Raw genomic sequence first — 17,081 nt, 5'->3', positions numbered from 1 at the left:
GATTTAAACATTCTCTGATTTGGCCTCTGTCTCCACTCTGTCTCTAGTATTTCCCCTGACCTCCAACACCGCCAGTTCCTGCTCACAGTTGCCGTCCACGCATTCCACACGTGTTCCTGTGTTACTGGGGTTTTGTAACATCAGCAGATCCCCCAATATGTGTCCGCCACTGTCTCCTGCGCTGTCCACCTTCCCACTGCAAGCGGTGGGAATGTGGACAGAGCAGGAGACAGTGGCAGACACTCATCAGGGGATCTGCTGACATTACAGAACCCCAGTAACACAGGAGCATGTGTGGATTGGGCAGATGGCTACTGTACGCATAAACTGGCGGTGTTGGTGGTCACGTGAAATCCTGGAAACAGAGTGGAGACAGATGCCTAATTGGAGCACGTTGACAGTCTGTTGTAGCCTCCAAACAAGCTAAAACTGCCACCAAGTAGGCCTCGGCCTACACCATGATTGTCCTTGGGCTCCAACAACGCCAGTTGGTGCTCGGAAGTGCTGTCCACACAGAAATAAACACTCGTTCATGTGAAAGTGGGGTTCGGTAACGTCAGCTGATCCCCTGCTGTGTGGAGGGCAAAGTGCTGCTTCCTCCAAATTCAAACAACGTCTTATCTTAAACTGCCTCCAAGTAGACCTCAGCCTACAAAATGACTATCCCTGGGCTCCAACATCGTCAGTTGTTGCTCGGAAGTGCTGTCCACACAGAAATAAACACTCGTTCATGTGAAAGTGGGGGTCAGTAACGTCAGCTGATCCCCTGCTGTGTGGAGGGCAAACTGCTGCTTCCTCCAAATTCAAACAACGTCTTATCTTAAACTGCCTCCAAGTAGGCCTCAGCCTACAAAATGACTATCCCTGGGCTCCAACATCGTCAGTTGTTGCTCGGAAGTGCTGTCCACACAGAAATAGACACTCGTTCATGTGAAAGTGGGGTTCGGTAACGTCAGCTGATCCCCTGCTGTGTGGAGGGCAAACTGCTGCTTCCTCCAAATTCAAACAACGTCTTATCTTAAACTGCCTCCAAGTAGGCCTCAGCCTACAAAATGACTATCCCAGGGCTCCAACATCGTCAGTTGTTGCTCAGAAGTGCTGTCCACACAGAAATAAACACTCGTTCATGTGAAAGTGGGGGTCAGTAACGTCAGCTGATCCCCTGCTGTGTGGAGGGCAAACTGCTGCTTCCTCCAAATTCAAACAACGTCTTATCTTAAACTGCCTCCAAGTAGGCCTCAGCCTACAAAATGACTATCCCTGGGCTCCAACATTGTCAGTTGTTGCTCGAAAGTGCTGTCCACACAGAAATAAACACTCGTTCATGTGAAAGTGGGGTTCAGTAACGTCAGCTGATCCCCTGCTGTGTGGAGGGCAAACTGCTGCTTCCTCCAAATTCAAACAACGTCTTATCTTAAACTGCCTCCAAGTAGGCCTCAGCCTACAAAATGACTATCCCTTGGCTCCAACATCGTCAGTTGTTGCTCGGAAGTGCTGTCCACACAGAAATAAACACTCGTTCATGTGAAAGTGGGGGTCGGTAACGTCAGCTGATCCCCTGCTGTGTGGAGGGCAAACTGCTGCTTCCTCCAAATTCAAACAACGTCTTATCTTAAACTGCCTCCAAGTAGGCCTTAGCCTACAAAATGACTATCCCAGGGCTCCAACATCGTCAGTTGTTGCTTGGAAGTGCTGTCCACACAGAAATAAACACTCGTTCATGTGAAAGTGGGGTTCGGTAACGTCAGCTGATCCCCTGCTGTGTGGAGGGCAAACTGCTGCTGCCTCCAAATTGTAACTACTTCAGATTTAAACATTCTCTGATTTGGCCTCTGTCTCCACTCTGTCTCTAGTATTTCCCCTGACCTCCAACACCGCCAGTTCCTGCTCACAGTTGCCGTCCACGCATTCCACACTTGTTCCTGTGTTCCTGGTGTTCTGTTACGTGAGCAGATCCCCCAATGTGTGTCCGGCACTGTCTTCTGCGCTGTCCACCTTTACACTACAAGTGGTGGGAATGTGGACAGAGCAGGAGACAGTGGCAGACACACATCAGGTGATCTGCTGACATTACAGAACCCCAGTAACACAGGAACACGTGTGGATTGGGCAGACGGCTACTGTACGCATAAACTGGCGGTGTTGGTGGTCACGTGAAATCCTGGAAACAGAGTGGAGACAGATGCCTAATTGGAGCACGTTGACAGTCTGTTGTAGCCTACGAACAAGCTAAAACTGCCACCAAGTAGTCCTCGGCCTACACCATGATTGTCCCTGGGCTCCAACAACGCCAGTTGGTGCTCGGCAGTGTCTTTGGCACGGGTACTCCATGTTGCCCAGCCTGGTTCCAGCACGCCTGCTGTTTCTGGGTAGTGTCAAGGTCACTATGCCACCAATCCGTTGTCCTGTCGTCTTGCGGCCGGGTTAGCCGACTCTACGGTGCCTGCAGTTTAGGTGACTCCTATGTGGGCTGCGGGAACTGGCACTGAAGGCTGGATCCGTAGTGCCAATGGGACATGGACCCCCTGTAGGACTGTGGGCTTCGGTAACTCCGGCCGGCTTGCGGCCTGGCTACTTTGCTTTGAATGGGTACCTTCTGCTACCCACCCGGGTTCCAGCACTGTCAGCTGGTTCTCGCCAGAGCCTTTGGCCTAGGTGCCTCCATCTCGGTATCCGAGGTCCAGCACCGTCAGCTGGTCCTTGGTAGTGCTTTTTAGCACAGGTACCTTCTGCTTAGTAACCGTGGTCCAGCACCGTCAGCTGTTCCTCGGTAGTGCCATTGGCTCTTGTAGCTTTTGCTACCCATCTGGGTTCCAGCACCGTCAGCTGGTTCTCGGCAGTGTCTTTGGCACGGGTACTCCCTGTTGCCCAGCCTGTTTTCAGCACGCCTGCCGTTTCCGGGTAGTGTCAAGGTCACTATGCCAACAATCCGTTGTCCTGTCGTATTGCGGCCGGGTTAGCCGACTCTACGGTGCCTGCAGTTTAGGTGACTCCTATGTGGGCTGCGGGAACTGGCACTGAAGGCTGGATCCGTAGTGCCAATGGGACATGGACCCCCTGTAGGACTGTGGGTTTCGGTAACTCCGGCCGGCTTGCGGCCTGGCTACTTTGCTTTGAATGGGTACCTTCTGCTACCCACCCGGGTTCCAGCACTGTCTGCTGGTTCTCGCCAGAGCCTTTGGCTTATGTGCCTCCATCTCGGTATCTGAGGTCCAGCACCGTCTGCTGGTCCTTGGTAGTGCTTTTTAGCACAGGTACCTTCTGCTTAGTAACCGTGGTCCAGCACCGTCAGTTGGTCCTCGGTAGTGCCATTGGCTCTTGTTCCTTCTGCTACCCATCCGGGTGCCAGTACTGTCTGCTGGTTCTCGCCACAGCCTTTGGCCTAGGTGCCTCCATCTCGGTATCCGAGGTCCAGCACCGTCAGCTGGTCCTTGGTAGTGCTTTTTAGCACAGGTACCTTCTGCTTAGTAACCGTGGTCCAGCACCGTCAGTTGGTCCTCGGTAGTGCCATTGGCTCTTGTTCCTTCTGCTACCCATCCGGGTGCCAGCACTGCCAGCTGGTTCTCGCCAGAGCCTTTGGCCTAGGTGCCTCCATCTCGGTATCCGAAGTCCAGCACCGTCAGCTGGTCCTTGGTAGTGGTTTCTAGCACAGGTACCTCCTGCATAGTAACTGGGGTCCAGCACCGTCAGCTGTTCCTCGGTAGTGCCATTGGCTCTTGTAGCTTTTGCTACCCATCTGGGTTCCAGCACCGTCAGCTGGTTCTCGGCAGTGTCTTTGGCACGGGTACTCCCTGTTGCCCAGCCTGATTCCAGCACGCCAGCTGTTTCCGGGTAGTGTCAAGTTCACTATGCCAACAATCCGTTGTCCTGTCGCCTTGCGGCCGGGTTAGCCGACTCTACGGTGCCTGCAGTTTAGGTGACTCCTATGTGGGCTGCGGGAACTGGCACTGAAGGCTGGATCCGTAGTGCCAATGGGACATGGACCCCCTGTAGGACTGTGGGTTTCGGTAACTCCGGCCGGCTTGCGGCCTGGCTACTTTGCTTTGGATGGGTACCTTCTGCTACCCACCCGGGTTCCAGCACTGTCAGCTGGTTCTCGCCAAAGCCTTTGGCCTAGGTGCCTCCATCTCGGTATCCGAGGTCCAGCACCGTCAGCTGGTCCTTGGTAGTGCTTTTTAGCACAGGTACCTTCTGCTTAGTAACCGTGGTCCAGCACCGTCAGTTGGTCCTCGATATTGGCATTGGCTCTTGTTCCTTCTGCTACCCTTCCGGGTTCCAGCACTGTCAGCTGGTTCTCGCCAGAGCCTTTGGCCTAGGTGCCTCCATCTCGGTATCCGAGGTCCAGCAACGTCAGCTGGTCCTTGGTAGTGCTTTTTAGCACAGGTACCTTCTGCTTAGTAACTGTGGTCCAGCACCATCAGTTAATAAGACCAAGAGGACAAAGAACATGAAGACAACAACCAAGATACAGAACAAAAGACAGAAGAACAAGAAGCAGAAGAAGCAAAAGCAGAAGAACAGAAAGCAGAAGAACATTAAGCATAAGACTAAAAATCAGCATAGAAGATATCAAAATTATAAGCAGAAGAAGACTAAGCAGTAAATGGGGGTGAGTCCGTTCCTCCTCGTGGTGTCCCTGGAAAATGCCTGCTGCTGCAGGCCAAACTGAACGCGAACAAATCCTGTTGTAAATCTTTTGTGACAGGCAGAACGTAAGGTGTAATCTTATAACTTTTATAGATAAGTACTACAGGAATGCCTGTCACCATAAGAAAATGAAGAAAAAGAAGAATAGGAAGAAGATGAAGAAATAGCATATGAAAATTAATAATAGCTGAATAAGAAGAATATGAATAATGGAAAAAAAAAATTAATGGGAAGAAGATGAAGAAGAAGAAGATGAATAAGGTGAAGAAAAAGATGATGAAAAAAATGCTACTGCTGCGGATCACGAAGGAGAAAGTGTGGGAGAAGTACAAAAGAAGGTGAAGAGCATGGAAGTTGTGAAACATACATATCTGACTAAATATAAAAAAGTTAACATAGTCAATATCTTTTTAACTCCGAACGTCTTGAAAAAAAAAATTGGAATTAATGCTATGCCATGTGATTTGAATAAACCACTATGCCTTTAATGTCTCCTCCACCTCCCACAATACATTCTACATGATTCTTATTTGTTTTCATTTATGTAGAATTAGCCAACAAGGAAATAAAGGGCTTTTTTAAATTCCGATACCGGAAGTCCCATTGACTTGAATGGGACTTCCGGTATCGGAATCGGCGATACTTGATATTTTTTTCGTATCGGGCGATACCATCCGATACGATATTTTTGGGTATCGAACGGTATCGCTCAACACTAGTTTTGAGGTATCAGTAGGTGAAATGATCCTTTACATCTGAGGATAATTTACATCTGAGGATAATTAGTGTTAGATATGGAGCAAGCCAATTTAGATGGTGGGAATTAACAGCTTTAATTACATGCATTGTGAAGCATCAGCAGGTGAAACACTCCTTCACTTATATATATCTGGAGATAATTAGTGTTAGATATGGAGCAAGTTAATTTTGATGCATCTCTTCTGATATTCATGCAGTATATTGAATTGTATTCACCATTAGCTTCCTGAATATAAATGCATTTTTGTATGGTGGCTCTATGTTTGTTTGCTGTCTCTCACAAGTTGTCCAGCACCTTCTTTTTATAATTGTAATTTTGTGATATTTATAAATAAAGATGGTTTTTTAATGTACCATTGTGTGGAAACTTTGAAGATATTTAAATGAGGTGACCACAAAAGAGGCACAATAGAGTAGAGAAGTGCAGAATGAACTGCCGATAGTAATTAATTAACACCATGAAGCGCAGCACTGCTTTCAGAGAATGGGGCTCTTGCCATTTCATTACATCCAGTTCGGCAGGATCCATGGCCAAGCCCTTGACGGAGATGATATAGCCAAGGAAAGGCAAAAATTCCTGCTCAAACACACACTTCTCTAACTTAGTGAACAGGGAATTGGTGCGTAGGTGTTCAAAGACCTTACAGACATCCTTTCGATGGGAGTTAATATCTGGGGAGTAAATAAGTGTGTCATCCAGAAAGACGACTACCGAGGTGGATAACATCTCCCGAAACAAGTCATTAACAAAGTCTTGGAACACGGCAGGAGCATTACACCAGCCGATCGGCATCACCAAATATTTGTAGTGGCCCTCCCATTTGTTAAACATGGTCTTCCATTTATCTCCCTCACAAATTTGTATCAAATTACAAGGGCCACGCAGATATAATTTCATAAATTCTTTCACTCCTCGTAGCCTGTCAAAGAGCTCCGAGATGAGAGGTAGAGGGTATTTATTTTTGATAGTAATGGCATTTAGACCCCTGCAATCTATGCATGGACTTAGTTCTCCATTCTTCTTCTGAGCAAAAAAGAACCCAGCCCCAGCGAGAGACACTGACTTCTTGATAAACCTTCTCGCCAGATTCTCTTTAATATATTGTGACATAGACTCAGTCTCTGGGAGAGATAGATGATAAATACATCCCTGGGGAGGCTCAGCACCCGGCAAGATATCTATATGACAGAGCCACATACACTACCCTGCCTACCTAGCACTGCAATTTATATACTCTGTAATTAGTCCTTAGAAGGACTGTTGGTTTAACTGGAATTGTGTTTTGTAAGATGGTAGACCCACACTATCTGAAAACCCCCCAAATCTGACCCTATCTCGGCAGCACCTCTCCCTACACTGTCTGAATCCAGAGCTGAACGCAATGAGCAGGGTAGCGCCAGGTCTCTTATAGATCTGATGGTGCTGTGCGGCCAGCCAATCACTGTAATGCCACAACAAAGATGGCTGTGGCTTTACAGTGTGTGGCACACAATCCCTGCATGTTGATGTCACGCCGCTGCCTGCTCTGCCTGCCTCGCGGCCGCATGTGCCCGCACCTCGTCATACTCACCGGGCTCGGCGCAGTCCCGTCTGCCCTTCTTCCCCTGCACCCGCTCCTGTCTCGGCTTCCTGTCAGGCGCGCGCACGCGACCGGCTCCACCGCGCACACCCCTCTCTGTGAGACTGTCCTCTCTCCCCGGCTCACTATAGGTCCTGACATGGAAGCACCTCTGCACCTGCCCTTATCAGGCCGCCTCTTCCTCCCTGGCGTTGCCTGATCATCACTCGTGTTTAGCTAGTGACCCTGGCCCCTTGTCTACCTGCCTTCCCAGTTCCTGCTGCGTTACTCCGCTCCCTATCTCGGTCATCCTACAATATTTAAACTGCTCCTTTGTGTCTCTCCCAGTGCCTGCCATCCCGTGTCCACTTCCAGTCTGTGTCCCCGTGTTCCAGTCCTGCCAGCTTGTGTCTTCATCCAGTCTGTATCTCAGCGTTCCTGCCGTGCCTACCTGAATCTTCCTGCCCACATCCCTGTGTTCCAGTCCTGCTAGCCTGTGTCTCCGTCCCCTCCATCCACCGTGGTTCCGGTCCTGCACGTCCGTCCGCCTGCCTCTCTCATCTCCTGCTGTGTCTCCTCTGTCCTCCTTGGGTACCAGCTGCCACGGTGAGTAGTTTCCCCTGGGCCTGTCCCTAACACTCCCTGTATAGGGGGTGGTCGACCTGGCCCGCTCACCCAGGGGAGGGTCGCTTACCGCGGTCCAGTGGGTTCACCCTTGGGAACCATCACAGTTGATTAGCTCTCTAAAGAGCGTCATCATGGAGGGGACTCGAGTTGCTGGAGAGCAATCCCAGAAATGCTCAGTGCTATAGCGATACTCGGTCAATTAATGAGCATTACCGAGTATGCTCGCTCATCACTAGTGAACAGTCTTGGTTGATCTCAATCTTCTGGGTTGTCCGTAGTGGAAGACGTGTTGGTTCCTATTATAGTATTTCTACTCTAGTGAAATTGTTGCCACTTTGGTTAAGTCAGGTCCTCATTTTTTGAAATTTGAAGACTCCTGGTTTGGTTTTTATCTGTTTGGTTGGCTTTAGTGGAAGATGTGTTAGTCCCTAATTCACTATTTCTACTCTCGCGAAACTGAAGCCACTTTGGTGGTGTCTGACATTAATTTTTGGAAATGTGAACTCTCCTGCTTGGGTATCTATCTGTTGGGTTGGCTGTGCTGGAAAAGATGTTGCTCTTCATTATACCATTTCTACTCTGGTAAAATTGAAGCTAGTTTGTGGGTATCTGCCACTAATTGTGTAAAATGTAAACACTCCTGATTGGGTGTCCTTCTGTTGGATTGTCTGCAGTGGAAGAGATGTCGCTCCCTGTTATTCTATTTCTACCCTGGTGAAATTGATAAATTGATGACACTTTGGTGGTGACTACCCCTAATTATTTTAAACTTGAAGACTTCTGATTAGGTCTCCATCTTATGGGTTGCTGTAGTGGAAGATGCGTCGGTCCTTTTTATACTATTTTTACACTGGTGAAATTGATGCCAGTTCAGTGGTGTCAGGCCCTAATTTTTTGACATTTGAAGACTCCTGGGTCTCTCCATCTGCTGGGTTGGCTATTGTGGAAAATATGATGTTCCTCATTATACTTTTACTACTGTGGTAATATTGGTGTCACTTGGTTAGAGTCTGCCACTAATTTTTAGAAATGTAAACACTCCTGGTTGGGTCTCCACCTTTTGGATTGCTGTAGTGGAATACGTCTCGGTCCCTTTTATACTATTTCTAATCTGTTGAAATTGACACCAGTTGTGTGGCGTCAGACCCAATTCTTTGACATTTGAAAACTCCTGATTGGTTCTCCATCTGCTGAGTTTTCTGGTGTGGAAATGATGTTGCTCCCCATTATATTGTTTACACTCAGGTAAAATTGATGCCACTTTGGTGGTGTCTGCCCCTAAATATTTTAAATTTGAATACAACTGATTGGGTCTCCATCTTCTGGGATAGTTGTAGTGCGAGATGTGTTGGTCTCTATTATACTATTTCTTCTGTGGTGAAATTGATGCCACTTTGTTGGTGTCTGCCACTAATTTTTGCAAATGTGTAGACTCATGGTTAGGTCTTTTTCATGTGTGTTGCCTATAGCAGTAGGCCTCTGAGACCAACAGGCCTCCACTTACTTTGAGTCAACTACTGCATTTTCTGACAATGGTAGTCTAAGAAATTGTTATTTTTGCCACCTGAGTGTGGCTGAGCATGAAAGCATGTAGAGATGTTACATGTGGTATCAGGGCTCCCAGCACAGCAGGCCTACACTGATCCCTCACCACCTCATCTTAATTTGACGTTCAATTCAAAGCTGTAAATGCTGGCCCAGACCCTGATACCTTATGCACAGCTGCTTGCTGCCGTGCCATTCTAAAATTTTGCACTGTGGGTGAATTGAGTCCACTTTCTTGGTGTCTGACCCTTATTTGATGTGTTTTAGCAGCATTTGGGTCCATTTTAAGATGTTGTGTATGCGTTTGTTTTTTCCTCTCATTGACTTTAATGGTGTTCGGCTATGTTTGGGAATATTCGACTAATAAATTGTTGAAATATTGCAAATTTGGCAATCGCAAACCGAATCAAATTAATCAAATTTTAAATAATCTGATTTTATCTATTCTTGACCTCAACAACCTCACTAAAATAAAAAAAAGTTGATTTTTAGGCCGACAAAAATTATCTGATCACATGCAGGGATGATCATTGCTCATTCATCAAGTGATTGCCCAAAAAAATGATCCTACAAATACTTCTGTCAATTACTATCTCATCTGAATAAACCTTTACAATGATGTGTGTCATGCAGGTTTTTTGGGAGCTTAATGCATGGTTTTATTTCTGTATTCTTAGAGAAAAGGACTTAGGTGAAATTGGGGACAATTATCTAATTACTGTTTTATTTTCTCAGTGGAGTAAGCCGCAGGAGAAATGAGAAATAAAGATACCCATAGTCGTCTCCTCTCACTTATGTATATATAGAGGTTCTTCTTATAACACATTTTGTTGCTGGCAACCTTATATCATCCCTCATGTTGGTTAATTCGGGGAGTTTTCTTTTAAATCTGAAAATTTACTCTAAATGGATTGAGAAATACCATGAAAATACAATAGTCATTATTCTCATTGGTAGAAAAACATGGACAACCCTGATGTAAGTGCGATCACCGGCCACGACTGTCACTGAGGCGAAAAATTGTCAATGTTCTCAGTTTTCTACATAAAATTTAAGAGAAAGATATACTGTAAAGAAGGTGGTCTAAGGCACGATGTGATCATGTTTTACTCACCTTGTAATTTGTCCTCGTCCTCCTGGATCAGTAGTTAAAGGCATGGAGCAGACAACTTCAGTAACTAATTTGTAAAGGGTTTTTCTTTTGCTCATCAGTCATTTTGTAGATGATGGAGATAGAGGAGGAACTTCAATAGTTCACAGATTGCATACATTTCTAGTTAATGTTCTGATTTTTCATCAGCGATGTCATTAGTTTCATACAGACAGCTGGCCAACTACAACATAAGTCTTGAGTCTTAGCTAAAGCTTCTATATAAAAGAAGTATCGTTTCTCCTTGCAGAGATGGCACTAGTCCTCTTCCTCTCTGAAGAGACAATTAGCATATAGCCTTGCTTCTCAAATTGTCAGTTAATTTTCTACTTGTTCAGGTCACTATTTTGATAAAAGTTTTGTGCTCCTTCCGCATTACACCTCCAGTATCTTTCATAACATCCCATTCTAAATCCATAGACATTAATATGGAGTTGTCCACCCTCTGCAGCTATAACTGCCCACACTATTCAGGAAAGTCTTTCTATAGGATGGAGTTTTTCTATGACATTTTTTCTCATTAAGGCAGAAGACATCTTCACATTGCCAGTTATTAATTTCAGGTTACTTGGTCCACTTCTTTGCTCTCTGTTCCTGTGTGGCTGTTTTGCTTATTCTGGTGTCTAAACTTGGTTTGTATTCAGACTTCCGCATCATTTCTCCTGGTCACTACTTCAGGATTGTACCTTACTTATTGTCAGCTTGCTCCACCAGCCAACATTTTACTCCTTGGTCAAAACCATGAGCCCCATTAAAAAAAAAACAGCTCACTGCACAAGGGGTAGAGATAAAGTCCAGTGCAACCCCCGAGAACTGGGTTACAGAATGGCTAGAGTTAAGCTTCTCCATTGAAGCTCTATTTAGACCTGTCAGGCTACCTGAAACAGTGCCGTTGTGACACTTGAGTAACTAAGGACCTTAATGTATTATTGTATTAAGGTGTGAGATGACAACAGGATTACTTGAATCAAGATAGTCCAGATCACAAACACCCACGAGTACTAAGAGAACTAAGTAATGTAATAGACAAGCCATAATTTCTTATATTTAGGGACTCTATAGCGACGGGGTCTGTTCCACAGGACTGGCGCATAGCAAATGTGGTACCAATATTCAAAAAGGGCTCTAAAAGTGACCCTGGAAATTATCGGCCAGTAAGACTAACCTCTATTGTTGGTGAGATATGTGAAGGGTTTCTGAGGGATGTTATTCTGGATTATCCCAATGAGAATAACTGTTTAACTCCATATCAGCATGGGTTTATGAGGAATCGCTCCTGTCAAACCAATCTAATCTGTTTTTATGAAGAGGTAAGCAATAGACTGGACCAAGGTGAGTCATTGGACGTTGTGTATCTTGATTTTTCCAAAGCGTTTGATACCGTGCCACACAAGAGGTTGGTACACACAGTGAGAATGCTGGATCTGGGGGAAAATGTGTGTAAATGGGTAAGTAACTGGCTGAGTGATAGAAAGCAGAGGGGGGTTATAAATGGTATATTCTCTAACTGGGTTGCTGTGACCAGCGGGGACCGCAGGGGTCGGTGTTGGGACCTATTCTCTTCAACATATTTATTAACGATCTGGTAGAAGGTTTGCACAGTAAAATATTGATATTTGCAAATGATACAAAACTATGTAAAGCAGTCAAGACAAGAGAAGATAGTATTCTGCTACAGATGGATCTGGATATGTTGGGAACTTGGGCTGAAAGGTGGCAGATGCGGTCTAACAATGATGAATGTAAGGTTATACACATGGAAGAAGGAATCAATATCACCATTAGGCACTGAAGGGGAAAGCACTGGGTAAATCTGACATGGAGAAGGACTTGGGGATACTAGTTAATGATAAACTTACCTGGAGCAGCCAGTGCCAGGCAGCAGTTGCCAAGGCAAACAGGATCATGGGGTGCCTTAAAAGAGGTCTGGATACACATGATGAGAGCATTATACTGCCTCTGTACAAATCCCTAGTTAGACCGCACATGGAGCACTGCGCACAGTTTTGGGCACCGGTGCTCAGGAAGGATATAACGAAACTAGAGCAAGTACAAAGGAGGGCGACAAAATTAATAAAGGGGATGGGGGAACTACAATACCCAGAGAGATTAGCAAAATTAGGATTATTTAGTATAAAAAAGATGTCTATGGGGCGATCTAATAACCATGTATAAGTATATAAGGGGACAATACAAATATCTCTCTGAGGATCTATTTATACCAAGGAAGGTGACGATCACAAGGGGGCATTTTCTGCATCTGGAGGAGTGAAGGTTTTTCCACCAACATAGAAGAGGATTTTTTACTGATGGGGAAGTGAGAATCTGGAATTCCCTGCCTGAGGAGGTGGTGATGGCGAACTTAGTCGAGGGGTTCAAAAGAGGCCTGGATGTCTTCCTGGAGCGTAACAATATTGTATCTTACAGTGATTAGGTTCTTTAGAAGGATGCAGATCTGGGGATTTATTCTGACGGAATATAGGCTGAACTGGAGAGACAAATAGCTTTTTTCGGCCTTGCTAACTATATTACTATGTTACTAAGACCAATGACTTATGTTTGCACAATTACTGGGGGTTACTATAAGTCAACATTTTACAAAAAAGAGTAGATGAATCCTGATATAAAATAAAAATTCTACTCATTAAAAACAAGTTGTATTTATTAATATTATTATTATTATTTATTATTATAGCGCCATTTATTCCATGGAGCTTTACATGTGAGGAGGGGTATACAAAATACATACAAGTGCAGTAATCTTAAACAATACAAGTCATGACTGGTACAGGATGAGAGAGGACCCTGACCGTGAGGGCTCACAATCTACAAGGGATGGGTGAGGATACAGTAGGCAAGAGTAGAGCTGGTCATGCAGCGGTTTGGTGGATCGGAGGTTACTGCAGGTTGTAGGCTTGTCGGAAGAGGTAGGTCTTCAGGTTCTTTTTGAAGGTTTCCATGGTAGGTGAGAGCCTGATATGTTGTGGTAGAGAGTTCCAGAGTAGGGGGATGCACGGGACAAGTCTTGTATGGGATTGTGGAAAGAGGAGATAAGAAGGAAGTACAGAAGGAGATCTTGTGAGGATCGGAGGTTTCGTGCAGGTAAGTACTGGGAGACGAGGTCACAGATGTATGGAGGACTCAGGTTGTGGATGGCTTTGTATGTCATGGTTAGGGTTTTGAACTGGAGTCTTTGAGTAATGGGGAGCTAGTACAGGGATTGACAGAGGGGAGAGGCCGGGGAATAGCGGGGGACAGGTGGATTAGTCGGGCAGCAGAGTTTAGAATAGATTGGAGGGGTGCGAGAGTGTTAGAGGGGAGGCCACAGACCAGGAGGTTGCAGTAGTCAAGGCGGAAGATGATGAGGGCATGGACTAGGGTTTTTGCAGATACTTGGTTGAGGAATGTACGGATCCGTAAAATATTTTTGAGTTGAAGTCGGCAGGAAGTGGAAAGGCCTTGGATATGTGGCTTGAAAGAGAGATCAGTGTCAAGGAAAACCCCGAGGCAGCGAGCTTGTTGGACTGTAGAGAGTGGGCAGTCGTTTACTTTAATGGATAGGTCCATTGGGGGGGTCACGTGAGATCGGGGAAAGATGATTAATTCTGCTTGTCCATATTATGTTTTAGAAATCTAGCGGAAAAGAAGGATGAAATAGCAGACAGACATTGAGGTATTCTGTTTAGTAAGGAGGTGATACCTGGTCCAGAGATGTTGATCTGTGTGTCATCAGCATAGAGGTGATACTGAAAGCCATGAGATTCTATGAGCTGTCCGAGGCCAAAGGTGTAAATGGAGAAGAGCAGGGGCGCTAGGACTGAACCTTGTCGGACTCCGACGGATAGGGGGTGCAGTGAGGAGGTGGTGTGCGAGTGGGAGACGCTGAATGTCCCGTCTGTTAGGTATGACGCAATCCAAGATAGGGCCAAGTCTGTGATACCAAGAGATGAGAGGGTCTGTAGTAATAGGGAATGGTCCACTGTGTCAAAGGCAGAGGACAGGTGAAGGAGGAGGAGGACAGAGTAGTGTGGCTTGGCCTTGGTGGCTAGTAGGTCATTGGTAACCTTAGTTAGGGCAGTTTCAGTGGAGTGGTGTGGCCGGAAGCCAGATTGTAATCGGTCAAGGAGGGAGCAAGAATAGAGTTGGGAGGACAGTTCAAGATGGTCGTGTTGTTCCAGTAGTTTTGAGGCATAGGGGAGAAGTGATAAAAGGCGATAGCTAGATAGAGGATGGGTGAAGAGAGGGCTTTTTGAGGATAGGTGTGATTGAGGCATGTATAAAGCTTGAGTGGAAAACAACAGTTGTTAGTGACAGGTTGAAGAGGTGGGTTAGGTTTGGGATGAAGACTGTGGTGAGGTTTGGGATGAGGTGGGATGGGATCGGGTCAAGTACACAGGTAGTGAGATGTGATCTTGAGAGTGGAGTGGAGAGTTGATCTTCTGTAATGGTGGAGAAGTTGGTTTTGGGGGAGTGCAGGGCAGTTAGGAGGAAGGGCACTGGGGGTTGTTGACCCAGACTTTCTCTGATGTCATCAATCTTCTCCTTGAAAAATGAGGCAAAGTCTTCAGCTGAGATGAGTGGCGAGGGGGGAGGTGCTGGGGGGGTGGATGAGAGAATTGAAGGTGTTGAATAACTGTTTAGGGTTGTAAGACAGGGAGGATATGAGAGATGAGAAGTAGGTTTGTTTTGCTGCAGCAGCAAGTGTGTCCTTGAAAGTAGTGAGGGACTGTTTGAATGCGATAAAGTCCTCATTGGAGTGGGATCTTTTTATTACATTTATGTATTTATGTGTATAGGATGTCTTTCTGCTGCCATTTAATAATAGGAAATTTGGAGAATTCAGCATGCCCAAACCACTGTTCTTAGGGAATAATTTGTTACAAAAAGAATTTTGCACATACTTGTCTCTCTATCCGCAAACTGTACTGCTGTTTTATACATTTCTACTTCATGAGATGTTGAAGGATATAGATTTTAGCTGAATAAGAGCTTTATCTGAAGTTTTCTAACGTGTTTTTCTCACAGGCTGCACCTACAGTAAATCATGAATAAGATTCCATTGATCACCTAGATCTATCATCTCTTTAGTGGCACATATTATTGTTACTCTATGACTTGATGCTGACAGTAAATAATATTCCTTTGCTTTTTTCCACCCAAACATAGGAAAGGAATTTAACCATGGCTACAGGTTTTTTCCTCTTAGGATTTCAAGCTAGTAAATATTTAAGAATTTTCCTTTTCTGTCTTTTCCTACTAATTTATTGTGCAACAATCTGTGGGAATCTCCTGATCATCACCCTGGTGTCCACCAGCAAGACCCTCCGCACCCCAATGTACTTCTTCATCTCACAACTGTCCGTCAGTGACATTTTATTGAGCACAAATATTGTCCCCAACATGCTTCAAATTATTCTGTATAATGGGAGAACTATTACTTTTATTGGTTGTATCACCCAACTTTATATTTTTTGTGCCTCGGAAGCATTTCAATGTCTTCTTCTCACAGTGATGACATATGACAGATACGTGGCCATCTGTAATCCCCTCCGTTACGCTGCCATAATGACGAGGACGTGTTGTATGAAATTGGCCTTCATCTCTTGGTGTTGCGGTTTTTCTACTACATTGACTGACTCTATCACAACAGCAATGCTAAAATTCTGTGGTCCCAATATTATTGACCATTTCTTCTGTGACGTAAATCCTCTACTAGACATTGCCTGTTCTGATTCTTCCATTGTTCACCTTGAAGTCACATTATTAGCCTCTCCATTAGTAATGATCCCAACAATAATAATAGTTGTATCATATGCCAAGATCATTGCTGCTATCTTAAGGATTCCATCCAGTACCGGCAGACAGAAAGCCTTCTCCACCTGTAGCTCCCACCTCACTGTGGTCTCCATATTCTACTGGACCATGTTCAGTGTTTATGTTTTCCCAACACAAGGCCAAACTATAAATATCAGTAAACTCCTCTCACTGCTGTATACGGTATTCACTCCTTTTATCAACCCCATTATCTACAGCCTGAGGAATAACAATATAAGTGAAGCAGTAAAAAAGAGAATACACTTTTAATCTACATTTTAACTTTTCAACTTTAATACATTTTATGCAGTGATACAATAAACACCAGTTTAAGCTCTTCATGTAGTTTACCTTTGTCATTTTTTTACTTTCTATTTTTCAACAATTCTTTTTTTTGCAACCATCAGTTTTCATAAATGAATGGTACTCATGAAAATAAGAAATTTTGTAATATATCATATTTGAGAAATCTACTTCTTTCACCTTCTGGATTGATCATTTTTTCTCAAAATTTTCAATTTCCGATGTAAGATCTCCATTCAGTAAACACAGATTTTATCATTACTGAGAGAGATAAGTGACAGGTTGATGGCAATTGGCGCTCATAACATTCTATGGGGAACTGTTATAGTCTTTTCTGGAGAACATGCTGTTGAATGTCTGTGTCTACAATTTAAACGGCAGACAAAAAGGCAGCAACACTATCCTGCCTAGATCATGGAACAAATGCACTACTGGGGCAGCCAGCCCATAAAGCAAGATGTTAGCAAGACGTGTGTAAAATGCCAGATCAACAGCCACTCTCACCTACCCATTCATGGAGGGAGTGACTGCCCAGTATACAATTGCACAATAAGGGCCCGCATAGGGTGCTGTTCACACAAGCTTAATGGGCTTGCTTTAGGGGTTGGCTACACCCTGTAGTGCAGAGTTCTCAAACTGCATTCCTCAAGGCCGCAAACAGGTCATGTTTTCAGAAT

General features: G+C 45.0%; 1 protein-coding gene across 1 annotated transcript; it reads left to right on the top strand.

Moving 5' to 3' along the window:
* The first annotated feature begins 15,468 nt into the window (after positions 1-15,468).
* On the top strand, positions 15,469-16,371 carry LOC141049996 (olfactory receptor 10A7-like). The gene has a single exon (XM_073546834.1). The coding sequence runs from the start codon at positions 15,469-15,471 to the stop codon at positions 16,369-16,371; it is 903 nt and encodes a 300-aa protein (XP_073402935.1).
* Positions 16,372-17,081: the final 710 nt, after the last annotated feature.

The sequence above is a fragment of the Dendrobates tinctorius genome, unplaced genomic scaffold, assembly GCF_039654945.1.
Source record: "Dendrobates tinctorius isolate UK_male_01 unplaced genomic scaffold, ASM3965494v1 ptg000151l, whole genome shotgun sequence".
Classification (NCBI taxonomy): domain Eukaryota; kingdom Metazoa; phylum Chordata; class Amphibia; order Anura; family Dendrobatidae; genus Dendrobates; species Dendrobates tinctorius.
Note: the sequence above shows the minus strand (reverse complement) of the source record. Positions and strands in the feature narration are given on the sequence as shown.